At 40.2% G+C, this 25391-nt stretch overlaps 4 protein-coding genes across 9 annotated transcripts in view; 2 read left to right on the top strand and 2 right to left on the bottom strand.

The window, feature by feature from the left end:
- Window positions 1-25391, bottom strand: LOC6044894 (zinc finger protein 197). 3 transcript variants are annotated; one of them, XM_038265954.1, is made up of 3 exons: window positions 25387-25391; window positions 8198-8205; window positions 1-1338 (listed from the first exon to the last, which is right to left on the bottom strand). In XM_038265954.1, the coding sequence occupies exon 3, from the start codon at window positions 1163-1165 to the stop codon at window positions 20-22; it is 1146 nt and encodes a 381-aa protein (XP_038121882.1). In that variant the 5' UTR covers window positions 1166-1338; window positions 8198-8205; window positions 25387-25391; the 3' UTR covers window positions 1-19. The 3 variants fall into 3 exon arrangements, with proteins under 3 accessions (XP_038121882.1, XP_038121881.1, XP_038121880.1); XM_038265953.1 differs by lacking the exons at window positions 8198-8205; window positions 25387-25391 and adding exons at window positions 1447-1763; window positions 1832-2027 and having other exon boundaries at window positions 1-1416; XM_038265952.1 differs by lacking the exons at window positions 8198-8205; window positions 25387-25391 and adding an exon at window positions 1832-2027 and having other exon boundaries at window positions 1-1763.
- LOC6044888 (zinc finger protein 569) lies at window positions 2137-4233 on the top strand. Of its 3 annotated transcripts, none has more exons than XM_038265951.1 (3): window positions 2137-2432; window positions 2694-3178; window positions 3237-4233. In XM_038265951.1, exons 1-3 carry the CDS (start codon window positions 2319-2321, stop codon window positions 4003-4005), a joined length of 1368 nt encoding a protein of 455 aa, XP_038121879.1. In that variant the 5' UTR covers window positions 2137-2318; the 3' UTR covers window positions 4006-4233. The 3 variants fall into 3 exon arrangements, with proteins under 3 accessions (XP_038121879.1, XP_038121878.1, XP_001862329.2); XM_038265950.1 differs by having other exon boundaries at window positions 2137-2489; XM_001862294.2 differs by having other exon boundaries at window positions 2137-3178.
- Window positions 9639-10977, bottom strand: LOC6044893 (PRA1 family protein 3). The gene is made up of 3 exons (XM_001862295.2): window positions 10815-10977; window positions 10296-10732; window positions 9639-10224 (listed from the first exon to the last, which is right to left on the bottom strand). Exons 2-3 carry the CDS (start codon window positions 10723-10725, stop codon window positions 10088-10090), a joined length of 567 nt encoding a protein of 188 aa, XP_001862330.2. The 5' UTR covers window positions 10726-10732; window positions 10815-10977; the 3' UTR covers window positions 9639-10087.
- Window positions 17154-25391, top strand: part of LOC6044891 (tyrosine-protein phosphatase non-receptor type 61F) — a 62609-nt gene continuing 54371 nt past the window's right edge. For both annotated transcript variants that reach the window (XM_038265949.1, XM_001862296.2), the window contains exon 1: window positions 17154-17986. In XM_038265949.1, coding sequence (XP_038121877.1) covers window positions 17858-17986 — 129 coding nt within the window. In that variant the 5' untranslated portion in view covers window positions 17154-17857. The remainder of the gene's footprint in view (window positions 17987-25391) is intronic.

The following is a 25391-nucleotide window of genomic DNA, read 5'->3' as shown; positions in this document are numbered from 1 at the left end:
TGTGATTTTTCTTATATTTTTATTGTTGAATTTGTCCTTGTTCCTGCTGTTGTTCCCGGGCAATCCTCTCAAACTCCCTCCCAAACAGCCGACCCACGTGGTGCCGCTTGCAGTGCTTGACCCGGTTGTTGTTCGTGTTAAAGTAATGCTCGCAGTACCAGCACTTGTACGGGTTTTCCAGCGTGTGCGAACGCACGTGAGCCTTCAACAGCTGGCTACAGGCGTACGCCTTTTCGCAGCCCTCGTACGTACAGCGGTACGGTCGTTCGCCGGAATGGTAGCGGATGTGCTTGGCCAGTGCCGACTGGGTTTTGTACGGCTTGTCGCAACTTCCGTACGAACAGCTGAAGGGCTTTTCGTTGGTGTGAGTTCGCCGGTGGACGGCCAGATCGAACTTGGTGTGACAGCGTTTGACGCAGAATTCACACTGGAAGGCAGTTTCGTTCGTGTGACGATACATTTCGTGGGATTTGAGCGCCCGTTTGTTGCTGAAGCTGGCACCACAGTGCTCGCAAATGAATTTGACTCCATTGTGACATTTTTGTACATGACATTTGAGCGATGCTCTGAACCGGAACGTTGCCGGACAGTCAGTGCATTTGAACTTGTACTCTAGCTGGTTGAGTTCCTTCTTTGGTCGCTTGTTGTAAAAGATGGTTCGTTTCGGTTTCTGCTCGATCCCGTTGGTGTGATCATTCTGGAAGTGACCGGACAGATATTGCTCGCTGAAGTAAGTTCTTTCACAGGTCATACACTCGGATCCGGTCCAACCTTGCATCGTAAACGGGACGCTGTTCTCACTGGCACCTTCACGATGCTTTCGCAGATGTGTTTCGTACTCTTGCTTCCCGAGAAAGTTCACCGAACACAGCTTGCACGAGTGCAACCGATCCACGTGGGCAGCTCGCATATGTTTAAGGGCGATTTTGTACGAAACAAACTCTTTCTCGCAAAATTTACAGCTTTTGTGCGCCTCTCGATGGTCAATCATCAGGGCGACGGTCTGGAACCGTTCCTCACAGTACGGACACTCGCGCGCATCCACTGCCATCCCGTGAAACTCTTTGAGGTGCAGGTTCAAATCAATTTCTCGCCAGAACGGCCTATCGCACATTTCGCAGCGATGCCGAAGCTCGTCCGACTTGTGAATCGCCATGTGGTTCATCACGTGAGCTGTTTTTCTGAAAGACCAACCCGCAAAGTTTGCAATACGCGCGATGAAACTCCCGGACGTGTTGGCCCATCTTCTGGCCAGGCACCAAAGGGGCACAGGTCTCGAAGGAACATTCCGTCCTTCGTTTACCTTGCTTGATCGGATTTGTTTTCTTTTGAGCAATGAAGTCCTCATCGTTATCCATCGCTTGATTGTCCTCCGAGTCAGATCCGTCCGTGGGAACATCGTCCTGCGATGGTTCTTCAGGCATCTCATCGTCTTGTAACGGTTCTATAACGCTTTCATGGATATCAATCTCCTCCTTGATTTGTTCCATTTCCGATTGCGCAAGATCTTGTAGCAGATCATTCAGCGATCGACCTTCTAACACTCCAAGCCGATTCAGTGTGTTCTTCACAGCCACTTGGTGAACGCCCTCAGGGTGACACAGCTCGCTCAACGGGTTGATGTCCGCACTGCGGTCGAACTGTATCCACGCGTTCATCAATAGTTCATTTGCCTCAATTTCCAACTGAAATGCATTAAACTCGTCTAGCCGATGGCGGCATGTACTGCAAATTTGGGTCGGAAGTTGACTGTGATCAATGCTCTAAAATTAAATAAAAAATCATCACAAATTCCCAAAACTTCACGTGACTCTAAGAAGAGTGGCCCAACCTGATCGGTTCGTTGTTGCGACAAAACCCGGTCCAAAATGGTTCCATAGTTATCCGCACCGTCTCGTACGGCCATCTCCAGTGGAACCGAATCGGCTGCGCCGATTCTGGCCAGACAGACGCGACAAATTGTCGGATAGCCCGGGATTTCGAACATTTTGGCAAACTCGACACAGAAATTCTGGCGAAGTTATGTTTTGTTTTCAAATTAGTGTTTTGAAAGGGCAGACGTTACATGCGTTACTTGTTATGTTTTGACAGTTCTCTTTGTACAGAAAGTAAACAGCAACAGTTTTGTTTGAAAACATTTGTGTTTAACTTTTCGGGATTCATGTATCTTGATATTCGCATTTAGCTTTACTACTCTTTAGCTGCGGTCTTCAGCTATCCACGAGCCGAGTGATCTCTTGCCAAGGGTTTGAATAATAATTTATCCAACTTCCACGGAATGCTGCTGACCGTAACAGTTTGAAAACAAATCGTTTCAAATGTTCGACTTTACAAATTTTCCCGCCGTCTGTCGAACCTGTCTAAGACCTGCCTTGGATCTTCACATAAGCCAGGAGGCTCAGATCGACTGGAAGCTACCGATATCAAGCGCCGTAAAGTACCATGAGCTGCTAAACCAGTTGACGCAAGTTTCGCCTGAACTAAATCAGGTGTCCGACGAGCTACCGTCACATCTCTGCACCGATTGTGCCAACAAACTTGTTGAATGGTTCCACTGGAAGCACCAAACGACAGTTGTTCTGCACTTCTCCATAGCTCTTGCAAGATTCAAAAGCTGCAACGATCCACAGCCCATTAAAGCGTTGCTTGACACCGAAGAAGATCGTCTAAGACAGTGTTTGTATCGGTTACAGGTCGTAGATCGACATGACTTTTTACTGGAAGACCTGCTGGAGCAGATTCGGGGAACAACGGCTGAAGAAGTCGAGATGCCAATCGAACAGGTTGAACTTGTGGATGATCGCGAGCTGGACTCTTCAGTCGAGGAAGCTTCGTTGAAGCCATCTAAACCAAGCAAGATCATCCGAAGGAATGGCGCCCGGTACAAGGTGTGCATTCTGGCCGGTTGTAACGAGGAGTACGAGATGGGCAATCGGGCGGCCTACCTGCGCCACGAGAAGATCTTCCACCGGTACGGATGCAATCTGTGCGGTCGAGTGCTGGCATCGAGGACGTCGTTCCGGAATCACGTGCTCCTGCATGACGGGGCTAAAGTCGAGTGTGACTTTTGCGATCGCAAGTTTACAACTAAAGGAGGTATGCGGGTGCACGTACGGGAGGTCCACATTACCAGTGGGGTGCACTTCAACTGCCAGTATTGTGACGAGGGATTCATCGAGTAAGTGTTGCCAATCTACACATTTTAAGTACCTCACTCAAAAGAAGCCTAATTGCAGACAAAAGGATCTGTTCACCCACCTTCAAGAACACCGAGAGTGCAAGCCTTGCAAGGAAACCTTTCCAGATCTTGCAGGCTGGATCAACCACAACAAACGACAGCATACCGACAGCCTGCAAAGTTGCACCAAGTGCGATCACACTTCACTCAGTCGAGCCCTGCTGGATCGTCACATGCGCATGCGACACTCCGAAAGCTCAGCAGACTCCAAGGTTGAACAGTTCACGATCTACGCCGTCAACGACTCCACTTTCCATCAATGTCCACAGTGCAGCTTCCAATTCGTCACGGAGCAACAGCTGCTCAACCACAACGAGCAAGCCCACAATCGTCCCCAAGAAGAACCGTCGGAACGACCTTCGATCCGACGTCGCACCAAGGAAGAACGGGAACAGTTCTCCTTACGCTACAGCTGCGACGTGTGCGGTAAGAAGTACCGCTTCAAAAACTCGCTCTGGTCCCACAAGCACAAGGAACACAACTCGGCCGGCAGTCAGACGGCCGTTTGTGAGATCTGTGGACAGCACTTCAAGCATCGGTCCTACCTGATGGCCCACATCGCAAACAAGCACGCCACGGAACTTCCGTTCCAGTGCAAACTCTGTCCACGGGCGTACCCGCAGAACTACCTGCTCAAGGAACATGTCAAATCGCACGACGCCGAGAAGAAGCACCGCTGTCCGCACTGTGACTACCGGGCGAAGCATTCTTATGCCCTGAAGGATCATATCGGCCGGATGCACAACGGGGACGAAAGGGCTGTATGATTTTCGTAGATCGATCACAGCGGAAAAGTGCCTTTAAGTGTGAAGAGGATCGTCGAACGGAAAGAGTGAAAAGCAGTGATTGTTGCAAGTGATGTGATACACTCCAATAATGGTGTAAGGTTATGAGAAGAAAACTCGTTACGAAGGCATATTTTACAGCTAAAATCTGTTCTAGATAAATGAAATGAAATTAGAAGAATAAAACTAGATCAAGAAAATTTTGAATTACTCAAGCTTTTTTGCTTTGAACTTGGTTTTATCTTTAGATTCTCTCATGCTCATGCTCATGAACTTGGTTTTATCTTCAGATCAAATGGTCTTTGAAATTCAAATCAGAAAATTAATTGGTAATTTGCTGAACTTCATTTTACAACTGTTAAAAAAAATTGTTCGAAGTGTTCTTAAAAAAAAACAAAATTAGTTTTTTTTTAAGAACACTTTGAACACTTTTTGTGATCTACTAAATCAGATTGTAAAGTTTGTGTATATCACTACCCACATATCCATGTGCGAGAATGTATTAGTTTGTAACAAAATTTACACGCAGACATATAGGCAAATCGAGTAGAGAAACTCGTCTGTCAGCTGTGTTCTTTGTTATACCATGAGCACATGGTAAACAGCTGGTTTTTAACAAGAGAGTTTCTCTACTCGGTTTGCCTATTTCTGCGTAAAAATTGTATTTATAAACACAACATCATAGGGTGCGGGTCTAGGAGGTATTAGACTATGGCAAACTCACTCGCACTTTTTGCGTTTGACAGTTTGCCAAACTCTTAAACTTGTTTGCAGCACATTTTCAAACAAAGCGAAATCTGTGCAAGCTGTAAACAAATATAGGCAAACAAACAAAGCCAAACTGTCTAAAGGTTTGTTTGGTTACGAGTTTGTTTGTTTGTTTGGCATAGTCTAATACTTTCTTCAGAAACCTTGAATATCACTCTAGAGAGAGAGAGAGAGAGAGAGAGAGAGAGAGAGAGAGAGAGAGAGAGAGAGAGAGAGAGAGAGAGAGAGAGAGAGAGAGAGAGAGAGAGGTTCCAAAATTTAAAATTTTAAAATAGAAACGTTTTCAAATTTAAGAGTTCTAAAAATAATTCACTCATTCTAAATTTTCAAATTCTTAAATTATAGAACTGTAAAATTCTAAGTTTGGTGCCTTTAAAAAATTTCTTAAATACTGTAATACTAAAGTTCAATAAATCAGAAAATTTAAAAATCTCATGAATTATTCAAGATTGTTAAGTTCGAAAATTCTAAAAATTATAAATTATCTAAAATACTATTCATAATTCTAAAACTAAAAAATTGAAAATTTGAAATTGAGTTCTACAAAATTATATAGTTTAGTAATCTAATAATCTTAAATCAATCAATTCAATAATGGAAAAATTCTAAAAAAAAATGAAATAGGAATACAAAATTTGAGAATTTTTTAATAGCAACGTTACACGTTCTCAAACTGAACTGCCAACATAACTTCATGAGGTCTTTTATTTCAGTATTTTTAACATTTGTCTAAAAATAAAATAGCTTGTAAAATCCAGCTTTGACTCTGTTGCAAAATAGTACAGTCCAGACTCGATTATCCGAAAACCTCGAACAAATTTCACTTCGGATAATGGAAACACGAAAAAAAATTTTTTTTCGCTGTCTTATTTTTTATGGCCGAGTTTAAGTATGACTTAAGGCTACCAACTGTACGGATTTTTCCTTACCATACGGATTTTCGAACTTCTTCGCGATTTTTAACAGGCCGAAATTTCTGTAGGGAATTTCACGCATAATACGGATTTGTACGGAATTTCAACAACTTTTTAATCATTGAATTACTTTTTTGATTTGGTCGAAGCTTTTGTTAACTAGAAATTTTTATTTTTCTGTGAGTTTGAGGAGAGTTTTCTGGGGTTTCTTCAATTCAAACTTGATTATCAATAATTCTAGAGTTTTTGAACCATTGTCTTTCATATGTTGATAGGCACTTTTAAAAAACTCTAGAATCGTTCTATGAGGAATTCCTTACTAAATATATTTATCCATTTCCAAAGGCTTTCTAAAACTTGTGAAAACATTTGAACATATGAATTAACAAATCTAGAGTTTTTTTAAAGGTCCTATAAACTGTTGTGTTTCACATGTTATAGAACCTTTTCTATAAAAAAACTGAAAAAGTGTTCGTGAAAACACTAAGAACGATAAGCAAACTTCACATATCGTAAACTTTTTAACGCTTAACAAAAAAAATTGAAGAACATATTGATTTGATTCAAATCACGGTTTATTTTATGAATGCTTTTAAACGTGCAAGTCATAAGCATTTTGTGAAATTTGTTAGCTGTAAAAACGACACAGTTTTGTATTGTTAATTCTCAAATATATTAAATTTAATTTATCTAAATAATTCATTGACAGTTTTTGTTACACCATGGTGTCATATCGGCAACATGTACGGATTTTTGCTCAGCAAGAGTTGGTAGCCTTTAGTATGACTCATAAACTACTCTTAAATGATTTAGAAACTTTAAATCCAAGATGGCGGCCAAAATGGCGGTGATAACATATTGAAAAAATGTTATTTTTTATATAAAAGGCAATCAAATATTCAAATTGTAATAAAATTGGGTTTCAAAACTCGAATTTAATGTTAAAAGTAAGAATATTAAACAAAAAACACACAAAAAAACATTTTTAGGACATGATTCGACTATCCGAAGCAGGGATGCCAGATACACAGATTTGTCTGTGTTTCACAGACATTTGAGCTCGTGTCAGACATTTTTTGAGGTACACAGACTTTTTAAAAACTTCATTAAATTGTTATTTTGTTAAAATATCAATCGAAACTTATTTTGTTAGTCTTCAAATGCTTAAAAACACATTTTTTGATAGATTTCTATGACTGTAAATTGATTTATTTGAATTTTAGACAATGACACAGACATACACAGACTTTTTCACAGACATTTTTCAAAATCATGTGGCATCCCTGATCCGAAGTCCCATACAAATCTTCGGTTAATCGAACTTCGGATAATCGAGTCTGGACCTCGTTCTGAACTGTAAGGAATTTGCAAACAACCATTGCAAAGAAACTAAAAACTTGAAACTAGAGGGTGACGAGCGGGAATTCCCGGGAAATCGACCATTTTTGGACCTCTCGATTCCCGGGAGATTTGGTCGAGACTCCCGGGAAATTTTAAACTATTAAATATCGAAGCAAAATTATATAAACTAATCAGAAAAACATTTGAAAAATTTGAAATCGTTTTTGTCATTGGACGTTCAATATTCGATGTTCAAGTTTGAATAAACCAATGCATCTCTAATCTGCCGTTCTACGCATAATTGTCCCATGTCATTTTTTGACGATTTTGACTTTTTGACATTTTTATGTTTAGTTTATCGTATACTTTTAGAAAAACATATAAAATCTAGTACTTTGTTCGGAAATTCATCGAAAACAACACCAAGTTTGTTTGTCCCATCGCCGAACTTCTACGCATATTTGTCCCACCAAGTATTTTCTCTCATAGAATCATTAGTTTAACGAAGCATTATGCCTTGTTTACCTATTGTATAGCATCAGGATCATAAATAAGAGTGATAAACTACTAACTGGGGCAATTAGGGACAAATAGGGTGGATAGGAACCCACGGGACAATTATGCGTAGAACTACAGAAATCGGTCGAAAAATTTCAATAGCGATTTTCTCAGTTGCACTTTTTTGAACATGGGACAATTATGCGTAGAACGGCAGTAATCTTCTTATTCAGAAATGTAAATTTTAACTTAAGCATACTGAGCAGTTATTGTTTCTATTTATTATTTCTAAGAGGGAAAAGCTTTTTCAAGTTAATATAATTTACATATCCTCTTTCGAGCATAGGGACCATCCATAAACCTAGTGGACACTTTAGGGGGTATGGCGATTGTCCACGCTCCATACAAAAAGTTTTTTTTTGTATGGACAATTGTCCACGAGGGGGGGGGGGGGGTTGAGATTACCAAAAAAGTGTCCACGTGGTTTGTGGATGGTCCCATAACAATCCTCTTGATATAGTTGTTTTTGTAATGCCTAAGTAAGTTAATGTCGCTGTATCCAGGTAATTCTTTTATGTCAATATGTTATGTTGTATTTCGCATCAACCTTATTTTTAAATAATAAAAAACTCTTTTAAAACATATGAACATTCTGATTTTCCTGATAACTATTTCTTCAATGAATATTTACAGTTGACCTTTACAAAGGAAAAAAAAAAACAATTCTAAATTGTTGTTTTGAGTCGTTATTTATCATTTTGCATAAATCCCGATACTGGGAAATTATATATTAGTTATTTTTTTACATCACAACAATCTATTAACAAGTTTGTGCAATTTTTGAAAAATCACTCAGTACGAATTAAGATTCGTAAACATTTTAAACTACAATTACGAATCCCAAAAAGCTCAAGAGATGATCTTGTATTTGCAGATTCAGAAAAAAATAAAAGGTAGACAATTCTCGAAAATAGTTAGTCTACTAATTAACGTTTCATTGAATAAGTATGAATTAATTGTAATTGAATTCATTGAAAAGAAACGAGCGAGTTGTGGCGCTATAACCACGGCAAATAGTGCCCAGGGCATTCGTGGAAATACAATGTCCCATCCCAGAGGGTCCCGGAGTACCAAACCTTCTTAGCATGGTGCTCCCAACGAATACAACCAAAATCTCGGAGCGTATGGTGGTGTGTCCCCACGCTTCTTCCTCCCCTGTCGATTCAGAATTGTGTTGTTGTTCGAACACTCAGTGCTCAAACTCAACCCAATTAAGAGTCATCTCTGCGATACGGCTTTACGCAGTAGGCCTGGCCGCTTTAACGCTTGTGATGTTTCAATGCATTTCAATGCAATGGCGCATTACAAATGTTAATAAATGACAAGAAGAGTGCTAGGCGTCATCTAACCTAAGGCACTCTCCAGGATCCCTTCGAAAGATTGGCTGCGCTAGGGTCTGAATAGATTAGGTTAGATTAGATTGAATTCATTGAAAAGAAACACATTTATTACTTTTCTTTATAAATTATTGGCACTATTGGCGTAGTTAAAAAAATCCCGGGTCCCGGGAATTCCCAGAAAATTGCAAAATTCAACTCTCGATCCCCAAGAATCTACAGGGGAGGGAGGATGCGTGGACATGCCATACCAAACAATTTTATATGTGCTGTGTAGGTTATGTTTGGTGTAAAATATAGTGTTGTTATTTAATCATTTAAATATGATAATGCATATAATCGCTTTTTTAGATTAATCTAGATTTAAGGTATTCCCTACACCTCTTTTAAATTACTCACCTCATGCACACAGTGCGTAAAGTGGTGAAGGTGGTATGCTCTGTGATAACGGAAGTCTTATCCACATCATCGTCAATCGAAAGGCACGCCGTCATTTTATTTCGTCAAGTTTAGCGTGGTGCACAATTAGATCCTTGAATTACTCATGCATGTGCGAGTGATTTGATATTGATCCGAAAGACTTTCCCATAGCCTCGTAGCTCGGAGATTTTAGCGATATTATTTTTGTCCTTCTCAGAGCATCGCAGCTGGGAACGCATCGAAAATCCAATGTCTATTTCCACAAACGCAAACGATCTGTTATTGTTCTTCATGATTTTATTCAAAATAATTTACATATGATTGTGATCAACATAATTTACACTCGCGTTCAACTATATCTGTCTTCTGGGGTTTTTTCCCAACAATCGGCACTCGAACATATGGCTTTTTTAATAGGTGCACGATTGTTCAAAATATTCTGTTTTTACACATGATGCCTTCCTCTACGACGCGCGATGACTAGTGCATTCTTAAGGAGCGATTATTAATTGTAATTGCGTCATGTTTCAATAAAAGTTGTTCTAGAGAAGATAAATCAGATCTCACTACAAAGCCGTTGCAACAACACGCGGGAGGGTAAAACTGGTATTTTTTGGTAGAATTCTGGTAAAAACTGTAACTAGAGCATAAAACACGTTATTTCTTGGATGGTTTGGAGCAGCAACACAAGCTGCCAGCAAGAAGTTGCTTTTGGCGCTGAATCAGTTAAAACGCGTCCGGCATGAGGTTCATCGCTTCCAAAAACTGTCCCATCGGGCTTTGCTTGACGCCAACGACCTCCATTGCGTTGGTAATCTTGTTCTTCATGTTTCGCAGCCGCAGAGAAGCATGCAAAAGAGCCACTGAAATTAAAAACGATCGATGATGTCATCCGCGATTAAAACGGGTCAGATTAGAGAGTGGGAACACTTACGAAAGATTGGCAGCAGCACGGCAAACAGTACAATCAACACGGCATCAAACAGGAAAAGGACCAGATAGCTGCACCCAAGGACACCTCCAAGGACGGCCCACTTGTTCGGTTGCTGGTGGCCACTCGTGACCGAAATCGAACGGCGAGCCTCCGCAGCAAAGAACTTGATAAAGACGTAAGACAAGGCCAGCAGGAGTGCCACTCCGAGGACAACCTTGTACGGGTGGATGAGTCCAATCAGACCAAACACGGCCGCGCCCATCAGGAAGTAGTTGGTCTGGTAGTACAGCAGATTCTTCACAATCCGATTGTTCACCTTTTCCAAGTCCTGAAAGTTGGGCAGTTGGAACCGGGCCGACTCGAGCAGGAAATCGTTGACCGTGCGCAGCGGGGCCAACTGCAGGGTGCTTCCGGTACTTGGGGTCGTCATCTCGAAGCTATCCGGAATGTCCGGGGAAAAAACAAACATTAGTACCGTAAAAGGATTTAAAAATAGACCATCGAAGGTGGTACACTTACAGGAGTGAGTAATTGCTCTTCCACGTTAGTGCAAAATATTTCCAACTCAGCTCTTGCACGGTTCTTGCCAGCCAGCAAAAGACGGAATAAGCAAAATTCCGTGATTCTGATGTGTGATGATGGGACACGGTGCACAGAGCGAAACGTCAAAATATTTTTGTTTCTTTTGACATCGTTGATGATGATGGTGATGATTGTACACGCTCGTTGAAATTCCCTTTTTTTAAATTTGGTTTGGCTTACGCAAAATCGTTGCGCGGCAAATGGTGAGTGTATGGTTGATGTTTATGCGGGAAGTGCTTACGGGTGGAGGTGGAAGAATCCTATGATGCAATGCTGAAGGTTCCCCGAGGAAGACCTCTAGAAATCTCGATGCCAGAAGCGTTATCTCAACTAGACCTTAATGTTCTCTATCCGATCTATCAGTTCCTCTTAGATTAAAAAAAATTCATTTAGTTTTTCTTCACTAAGTTTTCCTCCAGTTAGTTTTCCTTCAGTTAGTATAACTCGCCTTCACACAAAGACGTCGTTTCTGGTTTGCACCGGAAGCAAAGCAAGGTCGCCCCAGCAGCTGGACACCGAGTTGCGGCTGAGGACAAAAGCAATGGCCAGCAGAGCCAACCAAGACCCCTACACAATCCCCCTTCCCTTCCCACGCCTTGTCTTTTAACATCAATCCCTTCCCTACTAACTCCGAGTTGGCCGCGCGTAATCGGCTCCCCTCCCACTAACATTTACACACAAGATCCTCTGAAATTACTCTTAGCATTAAGAACAATGTAATTGGGTCCTAAAATGAAGCTTAGATTGCTGATATTATTATTTACAGCGATAAAGCTTATTTTTCTGAGTACAATGACCCTTAGTAAGACCACAAAGAGTTTAAAATGGATTTTGAAATCAATTTTGAACAATTAATCTCGTGGTCCTTCTTGACAGAAAAGCTCCTACTTGACAGCTCGTTCCAAGGGGACCATAGTTGATCCATCGAAAAATGTTGTCTTGTCAAAAAATGTTTTTGCTTTAAAATGAAAAAAAGTGATCAGAAATGGTTTTTGATCGTGTTTTTTACCGTTGTTCATAAAAATTTACATAGGGCTTTAGTACCCAATTACAAAAGCCGACTCGATCCTAACCAGGTCCTAGTACCGAAAAGAACCTAATAAAAATAATCTTATGAAAAAAAAAAATGCTGAAGGTACAATGCTCAAGGTACGCGCCATCTTGGTTTGCATTATGGCCTATCTACAATCACTTAACTTAGAAAATTTCACTTAGCTTAGGAATTTGAATCAATGGAAATGAATCTGATCTTCTACAATGAAAAGGAATAAAATTAGAAACTTGACGTATGGTTTGGAAAATTTCAAAATCTACGGTAAGTTGACGTTTCCATATCAAAGGTAAACAAACAACTGCATAGCAACGTATATCAGCCCAGCAAATTTTCTAAGTTGATTGTGGATGACGGCCGTAAGTTGTGTACATTTTCTAAGTTTTACTTTACTTAACTATTCTAAGCTAAGTGATTGTAGATAGGCCATTAGTATGAGTGCATACCGACTCCGTGCCACAAAAACCGCAACAAAAATAAATGCAAAATGGACCGTGCCAGGAAAACCTAAACATAAACAAAGGCAGCTTTCATCGGAGTGACAGATTTAGAGATAGCCAACCGGATCGCTACACACTCAAACGCGAGTACCTTAGGTAGAAAGCCATGTCTCGGATGTGGACGAGTTTCGGAGCCCGGTAGCGGAAAAACACCAGTGACGAAGGCGTTGTCGCAACTGGCCAGGTGGAGAATCTTCTCAGCAACAACAAGTTCAGCCCACTGGTGGAGAACCAGGAAAGGAGGTGTTTCACTGGTTCCAGTGTTCAAGAAATCACAATTTCTGGTGGTAAAGAATAAGAACTACGCCTAGCTAATGGGTGTAATGTTGTCGTGTCCAACCAGGCCAAGTTACAAGCTGACTCCGTTTGGTATCACCCCCGGCCCACTTGATTGCGAAAAAAGTGGAGTTTTGTACCCATAAGAAACGATGCGAGTTTTCAAAGGACTTTAATCGGATTTCTGAATACTGTGGAGGTGCACGCTATCAAGAGAAAAGTTTGCCTCCTCGGAGCAGCTGAGTGAAATCAAGCACTTGAAAGCATTTCACATCCGGTGGGAGGCATATCGGAACAAGCGACCGTAAGTGACCCTGTGCAGGAATTGCTTTCAGCGGGTCTCCTACGAAAGGCCGAATATCATTAGGCAAACCGCGCCCAAAAAGGCTCTTTGCTCTTATTATTTTTATAAACTGTAGTTACAGTGAATCAAATATTTGTCCGTACCCCGTATAAAAGTTCAGAAAATACGACCAAAGTACCATGTTTTATATATCAATCAACGGTATTGTTCCGGAACAGTATTTTGGTCGAAAAATGTCAATAAAAAAGATGAAAACAATGTATATTTTGAACAAATATTGTTGAAACTTATTCAATAGAGACTCTTACATCATAAAATAGCATTTTTATAAAAATAGTTGCTTAGAAACTAATGTTTTGATACTTTTATTTAAAAACTAAATTTAAACCAATTTTTAATATAAACTAACTTAACAAAGTTATCAGAATTTCAAAGTTGTCACAAACTGGCTAGAGGTACTAGTATTTGACACAGAAACAACATTTCATAAATGAATTCACTTAAATCGTTCAGATTTTGTACTTTTATTACGGGTACGGAAAATTATTTGACCTCTGACTTTTTTCAGTAAACTATTTTTGTATTTTTTAAGGAAAAGTTTTTTGCAAATCCAACGACAGTATCTTAAAGAGGACATTCTCCTGCGTCGATTGATGTATAAAACATATTGATGTATATAAACAATTTTTAAAATTTTCTATTTATTTGCCGCAAAAAAAAATCAATAGCAATAATTTTAATTCATTTAAATACTTGGTAGCGAATGAATAAATATTGGTTATCGTCAACATAATTCAATAAACAACAAGATTGAATCACTTTTGAAATGATTTAATTCATTCTACTCTACTCACATATGCATGGTAAGAAAGAATGTACTCATTATGTACTAATTCGCTTGAAATTACAATAAAGAACACAGTTTGTTCGTTGGTCCCGCCCGTGTGGATCAACCGGACCGCGCACTAGACTCACAATCTAGAGGTTGCTGGTTCGAAACCCGCGGTGGGCGCTCTAAAATTCTAAGTGTAAATATGGATATCCGACGCCGTCGCTCCGTGCCATACTCAAACACTTAGGAGCCCTGGGCGGCTAAGTCCTTGTAGTTAAAAGGAAGACACTAGTGGTTGGTACTAGCAATGGTGGCCGACAGCTATAAAGTCAACTTCGTTTTTTTTTGTTAGTTTACTGTATTCCATAATCATTCTGCCTTTTGAGATGTTTTGCCTTCTGAGCTAAAGACAAAATTCGGCTCTATGAATTTCGGCCTTCCGAGATTATGCCTTTTGAGTTTCGGCTTTTTGAGGCAATTTCCTTTCAGCTGGGTGGTTTCATCCAGGAACGTGGGAATCATTTTTCAAAGTTACAGTTGTGTTGTGCCAGTAAAAACTTACACACTAGGGGGTGGACATATAGGTTAATAGACCATTAACATATTAAAATAGATGATTAAAGTATTGATATTTCGTTAATTTATTGACGCTAACCCACCTTTTCATTTTCACCGTTTTGACAAATCTTGGTTTCCCATCCTAATTCTTTGAGCGTGTGCGAAAAAATAAACGCGTGTGGGACCGTGGGACGCCATTTTTTCCATTGTTGTTGTTGCGCTCGGGCGGTAAAGAAGTGTAAAATTGTTCGATGTTGATTTTCTTCAAAAAAAAATAGTTTGAGTTTGATGTTTCGGCAGGAATGGTGAGTAAATTTGTGTGCCAGCAAGGAAAAATATATATTCATAAGTCCTTGTTTCCAAAAGTAGTCCAAATTCAATTCCACTAGCCACGGTCAGCGCCGGCCGGAAGATTCCGGGAATCAACAAACCCGCGAATGATTGTAAGAAACAGAACCAGCGATGGGTGTCCGGAAGCGGCCCATGGAAAAGGAGCAGTTGCTGGAACCGGTGTCCTGTTCTTTCTGTACCTGCTGCAGGGTATTCTAATGGGGCTGGTGGCGGCCATCCTGATGATGTTGCAGAATCGTGGCGCCAGCTACACTGCTCCATGATACTGCTCAACACGCTATGCAATCTGGGCGGAAACTGGCCCACCACCGTAGTGCTGTGGATGGTCGACGTGCTGACGTAGCCGCTACTGCTGGTGAGGAAGAGAAGAAGGAGGAACCGCCTACGGCCGGCAGACTGCTGCTGCAGGTTGCGTCGGAAGACACCGAAAACGAGCAAGTTTCTGAGCTTGACGGATCGAACCGGGGTGACGGTGTCGATGATCCGTCGACAGATGGGTTGGACCGATAGTGAGGAGCAGATTAAGGCGACGCCGTCGCCGATCAACCGATCCGTGGCGATTGAAGCCGTTGATGAATTTCCGGATGGTTTGCTAACGAAGCCAATTCAGTCAAAAACATTACGACTCGGCTGCAGAGGCTGGCTCAACCGGCTAAGCAACCGTTCACGGTGAAAAAGTTCTACCCGCACACAATCTCCTCTTGATCAAGCGATCCCTTCGGTTTCGTCAGTGCGACCACAACGTGACCAAGTCCGAGTACAACCCGAGCTCGATCAAGTACCGCATTGCGATGTTCGCCGCTGTGTGGTGTGATACACCCTGTTGCGGTGAATGCGAACGCACTCCATTGAATGTAGTCGAATAGGCCCCTCGTACGCTGGGCTCGACGCAGCCATGCGCTGACAGCGCATGGACGCAGCCACACGAACGGTTCGGTGACAGCTGGCAAAGCAGGTTCAGCTCTCGTCCTCTTTCCTCGGATGACGATCGGCCAGATCGGATGTCAGTCCGCACTGGTCATCCTCGGCAGACGATTTCCCTGACGGAATCTGGACTCACACAGCCGCGTACCACGTTCCGAAGGTTCGCTTCATCCGGTGCGAGCCGCTCATGTTCAACCAGAAGGCCATCCTTTTGCTGAAGCTAATCAATCCAACCATCAACAACATACCCATCACGATAAAGGAACCGCCAACCGACGAGGAGAAACGTCGCATGATCGAAGAGCTCAAACTGTCCGCGGAGGCGACCGTCTCATCTTCGTCCTCTTCGCTGATGCTGGTCGGTCGGGGTGAGGAGGGGTATGTTTCCATGTGCATCCTGTAACGGGCCTTGAACACCTTGGCAAGAACGCTAGCGATGATGGGTTCAAGGCCAGCGGACATTTTGAGAAGTTTTGCAAGTTTTGCTTTTGATTCAAGAGCAGCTTGATGGGATCCAACAGAAAACCATCTGAAAAAGGATTTTGACCTCGTTGATGAGCTTCATTGTACATCGCCGCGAAAGTTTTTGGGCTCCACAGGACTCAAAAATTATGATGGTGGACCGTTCCGAATGCTAGATTTCTCTTTGCCAGTCGGCCCACGCAGAATGGGCATAAGAAGGTGCCGCCGGTTCTGGCCCTGATGGACGTCTTCTGGCACTGCACGACTCAAATAGCATAACTGTTGACCGTTGCGGATGCTTCCACTAACTCCCCGTCCTCGTTTTTGGTAAAAAAATCTACTCCTTTAGCGGCCACCACCATCCACGTCTTTTGTAAAGATAGTTTTTCCTCCGACGGCTCATGCTAAAATGGCACACAGATTCCGTTGATTCCGGATCATATCCGTTTTTAACTTTCCTTTGTGCAACAGTAAATATTTAAACCTAAAAAAATCGCGAAAAGCCAAGTTTTTGTTTATCAGCTGTCAAAATGTACCGAGATTTATAATACACGGTGGGAACGCTAGCTCAACTATTCGTCAGTCTATTGATATAAATATCAAAACCCCGTCAATAGATTAACGAATAATAAAAACATTAATTCTGTCCAACCCCTAGCTTATACACTTTGCAATTAGAACCCAATTCAAATTAAAAGAATAAATTGATGGTTTTTAGGCGTGTTTAAGGAGCGTTAACTTCTGAAATTTGTATGGTAATTTTGTTAGAAGGTGGTAGGGGGTCCAAAATTTTTTTTTTGTTACGTAATAAAAGAACGCTTCATTAGGAATTGAAGACCTTATCGTAAAACTATTCAAAATATAGTTCAAGATTCTTTACTCTTTACTCTTTTTGTCGAAATCAATTGATTCCGCCCCACCGTGTACTGATGACATCTCCTCCCGTAACGCCACCCACTGGCAACACTGTCCAATGGCCACTCCTGTCACTGTCAACAAATTTGTTCCTCCTTTTTCTCCTTCATCCTTCATTCATTCATCCGCGCACCGAAGATCAGCAGCAGCAGCAGCAGCCATATTATTCTAGGTCCGCCGCGGTCTGACGACAAAAAAGGCCGTCCGCCGTGTAATCCGCGACACATTCCGTCAAACGCCGCCGCCGTGGTAGATTCGCGAGAAGTGTGCTCCGTCGTGGAGGAATTTGCGTGATTAGTTTCGAGTTCTTTTTGGATTCCCGAAGAATGGTGTGGAAAATTTCGTCGAAATTCGCGTGAAGGAAGAGAGTGTGGGAAGCGGGAGTGAAGCAGAAAAAAAAGTGTTGCGTTTTCGGTTTTCCAAGGAAGAGAAGCTGGCCCGAAAAAGGGAGGCAAAGAAGGAGCAGGTATCTTCGATCCTAGAGGTTTGCTGAGCAGTCGCTCAGAAGAAGATCCCTTGCGGAGTTTCGGGGAAGAGTAGGCGAGAACGGGAAGAATCGCCTTCTTCGTTTTTTTTTCTCGCTAAGGCCTGCTGAGCAGAGTAATTTAAAAGGTGTACGCGTGAGTGTGAGTTTGTGTGTGTTGGTGGGAAAGGTGTGCCAGTGCGAGGGGTTTCGAGTTTTTTTTTTGTGCAAAAGAAGGTAACAAAAACGAAGGGCCAAAATCTGGCCACTTCCGCCGGACGAAAGTAGTCGAGCCCCCAGGGCACTCATTCACGACGGCCACAACACAGCCGGAAGCAGGCAGGATGAGTTCGAACAACAGCAGCAGCAGCACCACTACCCACAGTAACAACAGTGGTGGCGCCGGAACGAGCAGCATCGAAGCGGAATACAACGAGATCGAGCTCCGGAACGGATGGTGCGGGGTGTTTCAGGTAGGTGGTCAAAAACGCTAAAACATTGGGCACCGTATACTTCGTTTGTTGTGGGGGTGAATTGGACAGCGAAGATTTTGTTCTTGGAAGGATCGTCAAATTTTATGTTAAAATTCTGAGAATTTGACAGAATCAAGCTTCTGTGAATCATTTCCTTTGCATGTCATTTGCAATGAAATTGTAAATAATTTTGTAGACAGTGTGTAACAAAAATCATGCTGCAAAAACTCTGGTTAATGTTTATCGTTAAAGTTGAATTCCCAAAGTTATAGGAATTTTAGTGTTATGCTTTCCGAAAAATGTTCAACTTTGTTAAAGCTTTCCCTATGAGCAAAAAGCTATTTTGTGTCATTGGTTTACACATACAAGTCTCCATACAATTTTGACAGCTGTTCATACAAAAATGGTGCGTAAGTATTCGAAAATTTGTGACTTTTAAATGAATTTTCTGATCAATTTGGTGTCATCGGCTAGGCTTATTTTTACTATTTAAACAACTTATTTGGCAAAACTATATAGAGAAACTCGCTTGCTCAATTCCTATTGAGCTATTAATCACTCGATTTCAGTTGAAAACCCTTTTATGAGCTGTTATTTAACGTCAAAGTTCTGATATGGCAACACATTTTTTGATATGTTGTAGAAGTATGGTATAAAATTTTGCCGCTGAGCTATGAATGAAAAAAAAAACAAAAAAAAAAACATTCAAAATTGGAATGAAAAAAAGTGTTTTTTTAAATGCATTATACCCCTCCAGTTGTTTTGCAATAAGGCTGGTACAAATATTTTTTAAAGTTTTTCACCCCCCCCCCCTCCCCCCCCCTTCAAAATTGGCCCGAAAAATCAGGGGGCAAAAAAAATATTTTTACAATAAACTTAAAAATTTCAATGAAAATTCAAGTGTCACCAGCTGAAATCAAATTAAAATTCATTCTTCTGCGTTTAAAATCATTTTTAGGATATTGGAATTATTAAAAAATCTCATGATTTTTTGAAAATCTTCGATGCAAAATCTTTTTTTTCGATACAATTTTTGTTTTTGTCAGATCTTAGATTTTTTGAAAACTAATGATTGCAAAACAACTGAACTAGTGTAAAATGCATTTTAAAACACTTTTTTCATTTAAATGTGAAGACTATGGCTTGTTATTTAAATTTTTATTTTTTTTTTTATTTTTTGCCCCCCCCCCCTTGACCTTGGCCAGGGCCGAGGGACAAAAACTTTTTTAAATATTTGCATCGGCCTAATAAATTTCCAAGAATTTCTAAGAGTTGACGAAAATTTTATTTTTGCGAGATTTTTTTTTTTGCGGTGCTGTATTGTCCGTTTCCCTCAAAGGTACACGCCGCGCGGCATTTCAGAATGTGACGCAGGCACTGTTGCCGGCGATTTTCTGCACTTTTGGTGCAATAAAAAAACATAACTGGCAACAATGCCAGGTAATTCGAAAAAGAAGATCAACAAAAACAAAACACGTAGTATGGGATTTCGTGCTTTCCATTTCATTAGGGCTCAAAACTTTTGTAAACAAGAGTGTATCCTTCTCACGAAACGAAACGAAACTATAGAGTTATCTAAGCCCGATCTCACGCACACTAGCGCACCATTTGTTTTGCTGGCGGGTACAAAATTTAACCTCAATCTTTTTCGTGTACGTACACGCAATACATGCGCACGTAGATAACTCTATTGGCACTACGCCCCCCGGGGCATGGCCTTCCTCTAACGTGGGATTTCTGCTCCAGCGCCTCTGACGAGACAGGAGAAACCGGGACCGACGTTTTACTTCACCATCCGATAGAAGCTCAGTGGATAAGGCGGGAATCGAACCCGCGTCTCATAGCATCATCGGGATCGGCAGCCGAAGCCGCTACCCCTGCGCCACGAGACCCACCTCCTTCTCACACCTTATGCAAATTGTCATACGAGTGAAAGGGATACACTATTGTTTACAAAAGTTTTGTGCCCTTTTGAAATGTTAGGCTCCATTTGACAGCGCGTATTAGTCGAAAGTGCGGCGCGTCGTTTCGAGGCTGGTATTCCGCGTGTCTTTTTCGGGAATACGCGCAATACATTGGAATTCTATAAGAGTTCAAAATATTTTTAAACGAGCCCAAACATGCAAAATATGATTTCAATGAATAATTATTTGGGATTACATTTGGGATTTTTGTAAATGCTTGTAAAAGGAACAGCATGACTTTTAATAAAAGTGAAAATAAACAGAAATGTTCACCAAAAGTTGCTCTACTCGTTGGTGTACTTGGTTTTAGTAAACTTCAAGGAACACTCCAGATTATCCAGCATCATTCAAACACGACAGCTTATTAGGCTTAAATGGGTATATTTCCCCTATCTCAATTTTTATACATTTTTTTTAAACGATCCCAAACATGCAAAATATGATTTCAATGCAGGAAAGGACTTTTAGATTGTTTTCAGTTGATTAGACTTTAATTTTTTCTCGAATTTTTCAAGTTTTTTGAAAAAAAATTTGTAAAATTTCAGTATTTTACTTAATGAAAAAAAAACTTATAAGGCTGGTATAAATTTTATTCAAAGTTTTTGAATTGAACTATTGTAAAATGCATTTTAAAACACTTTTTGCATTCAAATGTTGAAATTATGGCTTGTTAGGGGAAATAGACCCTTTCTTACCAAATACCTAGCGGCTTATTGCACTAATTCAGCGATTTATTTCGCTGTCGTCTGGTTTCTTCCCGATCGCAGCTGCTTTCGGATTCGCATTCGCATGGAGATGGTGATCTTAGCGGGTTGCAGACTGGATTTCGTCATGTATGTGTGATGATTGTCCAGCCCAGATTGCATAGAAATTGATTAAGAGAATTAAAACCAATTGTACCCGAACAGGACAGGCAGCTGGTTTTGGGAGAAAATCTCATGGACTGGAATGATTTTACAAGTTACATGTTGTTGAAAAAGTTTTAAAACATAATTCCCATTTGACAAGTTTGCAAACAAATTCTCCTTCCTTTGTTTACTTACACAGAAAAAAAAGTTGAATTTTGGAATGTTGAAAATTTGGTAGGTTGAATATTACCTCTTTTTTGAGTAATATTACATAAAAAATGTGTAAAAATGTGAACCAGATGAATATTTATCAAAATAATTTATTTTACACAAAATCTGTCACCATTTTCTGATGAATATTACCACCATTTTTTTCTGTGTTGGCGTTGGAATTGTTGAGTTTTTTTTAAATAATCCAGCAGATTATTAAATTTCAATTGATTGTACCACTTCACCACACAAATATTGCTTCTTTGTTTCACTTAGTTCATAAGCTTGTTATTTCTCGTCAATCAACTCTGAGACTCTACCAAAGCAGTAGAGAACTACGCCGAAAACTTTCAAAAAATTTCGCTACGCAGAAAAAAGTGGAATTTTGGGAGGTTGAAAATTTGGTAGGTTAAATATTACCTCTTTTGCCTTTCTTACTAAAGAAAGGTATAGGTTTTACTTTAAGCCAGGAAATCATTTCCATCTTCGTAAATATGTCGATTCAGCATGAATTTTAATCGGAAAAATCGCCAAAAAATCACACTGCATCGATTTTCGACGCTCTATCGATTCACCTTGACAGAACTCGTCTATCTCGAACCCTCGAATTTTGAGAAAATAAATTCCGTGGAGGTCGAGTGATGTTCGTATGTGGTAAAATTTTGCAAAATTTTGTGTCGCGCCGTTCTCAGCTCCCATAAATCCGATTTCGATTCTTCTAAATGCAGATGAAAGCTAGTGTGCTGAACCTGGGCGAGTTGCCGCGCAAATTTCGAATTATCCATCTGTTTTCGGATGCGGCCAGACTTTTCCAGAAAATACACAGTTTTCAAATGAAAATATGGTCAAAAATTTTAATTTGCATACCTTTTATTTATCTCAAAAATTGCATTTTTCGAGCCCTACAACCTCCCAAATTTTCATCCAGATTCATAATATGGTTCTGGAGTTAGAGCCGTTTGATTGACCTACCATAAGAAACAAAATCCCTAAAAAAAGGTAAAAGCCCACCTGGTGACCTTCACCAACATTTTTCATTTCTGATTTTATTCGAAATTTCTTGCTACATTCATAGTACAGACCATGAGTGAGCATCTGAAACAAATTCGACATCGATCGGCAATCCCGATCAATTTTTAAGAACGATTTACTTTTTGCCTTTCTTACTAAAGAAAGGTATAGGTTTTACTTTAAGCCAGGACGTCATTTCCAGCTTCGTAAATATGTCGATTCAGCATGAATTTTAATCGGAAAAATCGCCAAAAAATCACACTGCATCGATTTTCGACGCTTCGTCGCCAAGTCGACAAGTTGTCAAGTTGAGCTTCGAATACTGGCGCGAGAATGCTGGCGCATATGTTTCGGCTCGACTTATACTCGTTCGTAGTAGCTTGTCTACCGATGTTTTCTTCAACATGTAAGATATCGTAGCTTTTCGGTTTCTTTTGCTCTGTCCTTTTTTGCATAACTGTCCAATGTTTATGCAAAAACTATTTTGACATAGGACATTCATCCGGGTACAATCAATTTGTTTCCCGTGTGCTCCTAAAATCGCCTTTAAGTAGGCTTCATTTGTCGTGTCGTTTTATTTAACAGAGTTCATTGGATTCCAATAGGAGCTTTCGAAGCTTCTAAGCTTTATATCGTTTTCAAAGTTTTCAATGCTCGCGACGCCAATGGCTATCTACCTTAGGTATTGCGATTGAGTGTGTAGTGGTGCAGTTGTAAAAATATCTATCTCTGACTCTCTCACTTTCGTAGACGCTGAATGGCAAGCTTCCCACTGTGCGGTTAACTCGGTTTTGCTTTGCGCCTGCTTTGTTCGGTTTTTGGGCTCGTACCAAAACTAGAAAACCAAAACCGCGGTGTGTGTCGTCACTTGCGCATGGGAAGCTAAGAATTTGTACGATTAAAAATATTCGATAGGTGAATTCTTTTAGAAAACACATCATTAATAATACCTTGCTTTCATCATAAGATTTTTTGTATCAAGTCGATGTTGTGAATTGAGAGAAGTTATATTCTTTAGTAAGAAAGGCTCTATCTCACCCCTGGTGGGATTAAATCGGGTTTTGAGTAATATTACATAAACAATGTGGAAAAATGTGAACCTGATGAATATTCACCAAAATCTGATGAAAATTCATCAGTTCCTTATGCAACATTACACTTTTTTACACAAAATCTGTCATCATTTCCTGATGAATATTACCGTCATTTTTTTCTGTGTAGTTTTTCTGTTGTCAGTAACTGGGTGCTGAACGGCCTCAATTTTGAACTCTGGAGTTTTTTTTTGAAAAGGTCCAATAAATCAAATTTCCAGTTTTAGCTTTTTGGGTGTTTTTGAAACCGCCTTAAGTCAGGGGTATTAAAAAACACCCAAAAAGCAAAAACTGAAAATTTGGTTTATTGGACCTTTTCAAAAAAAAAAACTCCAGAACTGTCAGAGAGCAGTTCTCTAGGATTTCGGTCATTCGATTTTTTTTGTATTTTTTTATCCGACTGAAACTTTTTTGGTGCCTTCGGTATGCCCAAAGAAGCCATTTTGCATCATTCGTTTGTCCATATAATTTTTCATACAAATTTCGCAGCTGTCCATACAAAAATGATGTATGAAAATTCAAAAATCTGTATCTTTTGAAGGAATTTTTTGATCGATTTGGTGTCTTCGGCAAAGTTGTAGGTATGGATACGGACTACACTGAAAAAAAAATGATACTTTTTATCACTAAAACTTGATTTGCAAAAAAACACTATTTTTATTTTTTTATATGTTTCAGAGGACATAAAATGCCAACTTTTCAGAAATTTCCAGGTTGTGCAAAAATCATTGACCGAGTTATGAATTTTTAATCAATACTTATTTTTCAAAAATCGAAATATTGGTCGCAAAATTTTTTCAACTTCATTTTTCGATGTAAAATCAAATTTGCAATCAAAAAGTACTTTAGTAAAATTTTGATGAAGTGCACCGTTTTCAAGTTAAATCCATATTTAGGTGACTTTTTTGAAAATAGTCGGATGTATGGATTTAACTTGAAAACGGTGCACTTTATCAAAATTTTACTTTTTTTTTCAAATTTACTCAAAAGTCTATCAAACCAAGTCCCACTTTCTGTATAATTCTCCGAAGTAAAAATTTGCCACGGTTTTCGCAAGTTTTCATCTGACGGAGTAGGTACCTTTTTTCGCGCTTGTTCGACCTGGACGGCCAATTCGCCATAGTTGAAGAAACGCTGCCATTGCCAGCCTTTAAGACCCCAAGAGTCACTGTCTGATTGTGGGAGAAGGGAGAGCAGACAGCGAAGAAAATTGCAACATGCAACTCTCCTTTCTTCCTCCGGGGGGAGACTGGCTTGGTTCTCCCAAGTGCCAATTTATCGTGCATTGTAAAGTGTGTGTGTGTGAGTGAGAGAGGGAGGCAAAAATGCTGTTCAATTCTGGTGAAGTTGCTGAAAAAAAATAAGCCCGCGCACCATGAATCAATCCCGATACGTCGAATGCTCTCGCGGCAATTGGTTGGTTATGTGTGTGTGTGTGTGTGTGTGTCTATTCTAGGAAGCATATTTTTAGTTTGTTTAGCAGACCCACTTTGAGCACAACAGAGCAGAACATCATAAACGAAAACCCCCCCGGTCTTGGCTGGCCAAATCCACTTGCATTCGAGCTAGCGTTTGAACTCGCTCTGATTTTGTTTATCGGTAAATATTGCGATTTTTATTCGAATCTATAACACACCTCGTGTAAAGTGAAGATCAGTATTCATTTTCTACAATGGATAGATATTTAGTTGTCGCTCTAAAATACACGAATAGAAATCATGTAAGCACATCCGGTTTTTTTTAACATTTAAATGTTTACAAATTCGACAACAAATAGTTACCGGATTAGCTTACAGGATTTCTTTCCGTGTAAACAATCAAGCTCATATAGCCCAGAACTTCAAAGCAAAATGTGCGCTTCCCAAACGTCGACGTGAACTTTAAATAATCGAAATTCTAATTTTGTTCAAATTTAAAATTTAATCTGCAAATTGCTAAAGAAGTATTTCGCGATTCCGTCCATTTCAACTTCTTTTGCTGTCATTCTCGAAGGACGAAACGGGTAGGCTAAAAATGACAGTTCGCGAAGAGCTTGAAGAAAAAGGTTGAAGGTTTCATCGGCGGAGTTATAAATTCGATAACATTTTTTAATGATTGACGAATCTTTTCAAACTCTTCGGCAAAGTTGCTCCCTGGAACACGGATCATGAGCTCATAAGGTTTCTAAAAATAACGTGGATGGAGTGCACGGAAAAACTACCTCGAGGAGCAGGAAAAGAGGAAGAAGAAAGCAGCAGAGATTTTTTGATATGTTTTAGGGGACAAAAATCCGCTACTTTTG

Source organism: Culex quinquefasciatus, chromosome 3 (genome assembly GCF_015732765.1).
Source record: "Culex quinquefasciatus strain JHB chromosome 3, VPISU_Cqui_1.0_pri_paternal, whole genome shotgun sequence".
Classification (NCBI taxonomy): domain Eukaryota; kingdom Metazoa; phylum Arthropoda; class Insecta; order Diptera; family Culicidae; genus Culex; species Culex quinquefasciatus.
Note: the sequence above shows the minus strand (reverse complement) of the source record. Positions and strands in the feature narration are given on the sequence as shown.

What these genes read in the sequence shown, in the direction of transcription:
- LOC6044894 (XM_038265952.1), bottom strand. Translation starts at nt 1,429, where the DNA reads ATGAGATGCCTGAAGAACCATCGCAGGACGATGTTCCCACGGACGGAT.
- LOC6044888 (XM_001862294.2), top strand. Translation starts at nt 2,319, where the DNA reads ATGTTCGACTTTACAAATTTTCCCGCCGTCTGTCGAACCTGTCTAAGA. An exon ending in TGTGACGAGGGATTCATCGA is followed by an intron (nt 3,179 to 3,236) that starts GTAAGTGTTGCC and finishes GCCTAATTGCAG; the next exon opens with ACAAAAGGATCTGTTCACCC.
- LOC6044893 (XM_001862295.2), bottom strand. Translation starts at nt 10,725, where the DNA reads ATGACGACCCCAAGTACCGGAAGCACCCTGCAGTTGGCCCCGCTGCGC. An exon ending in CGTGCTGCTGCCAATCTTTC is followed by an intron (nt 10,225 to 10,295) that starts GTAAGTGTTCCC and finishes TTTTAATTTCAG; the next exon opens with TGGCTCTTTTGCATGCTTCT.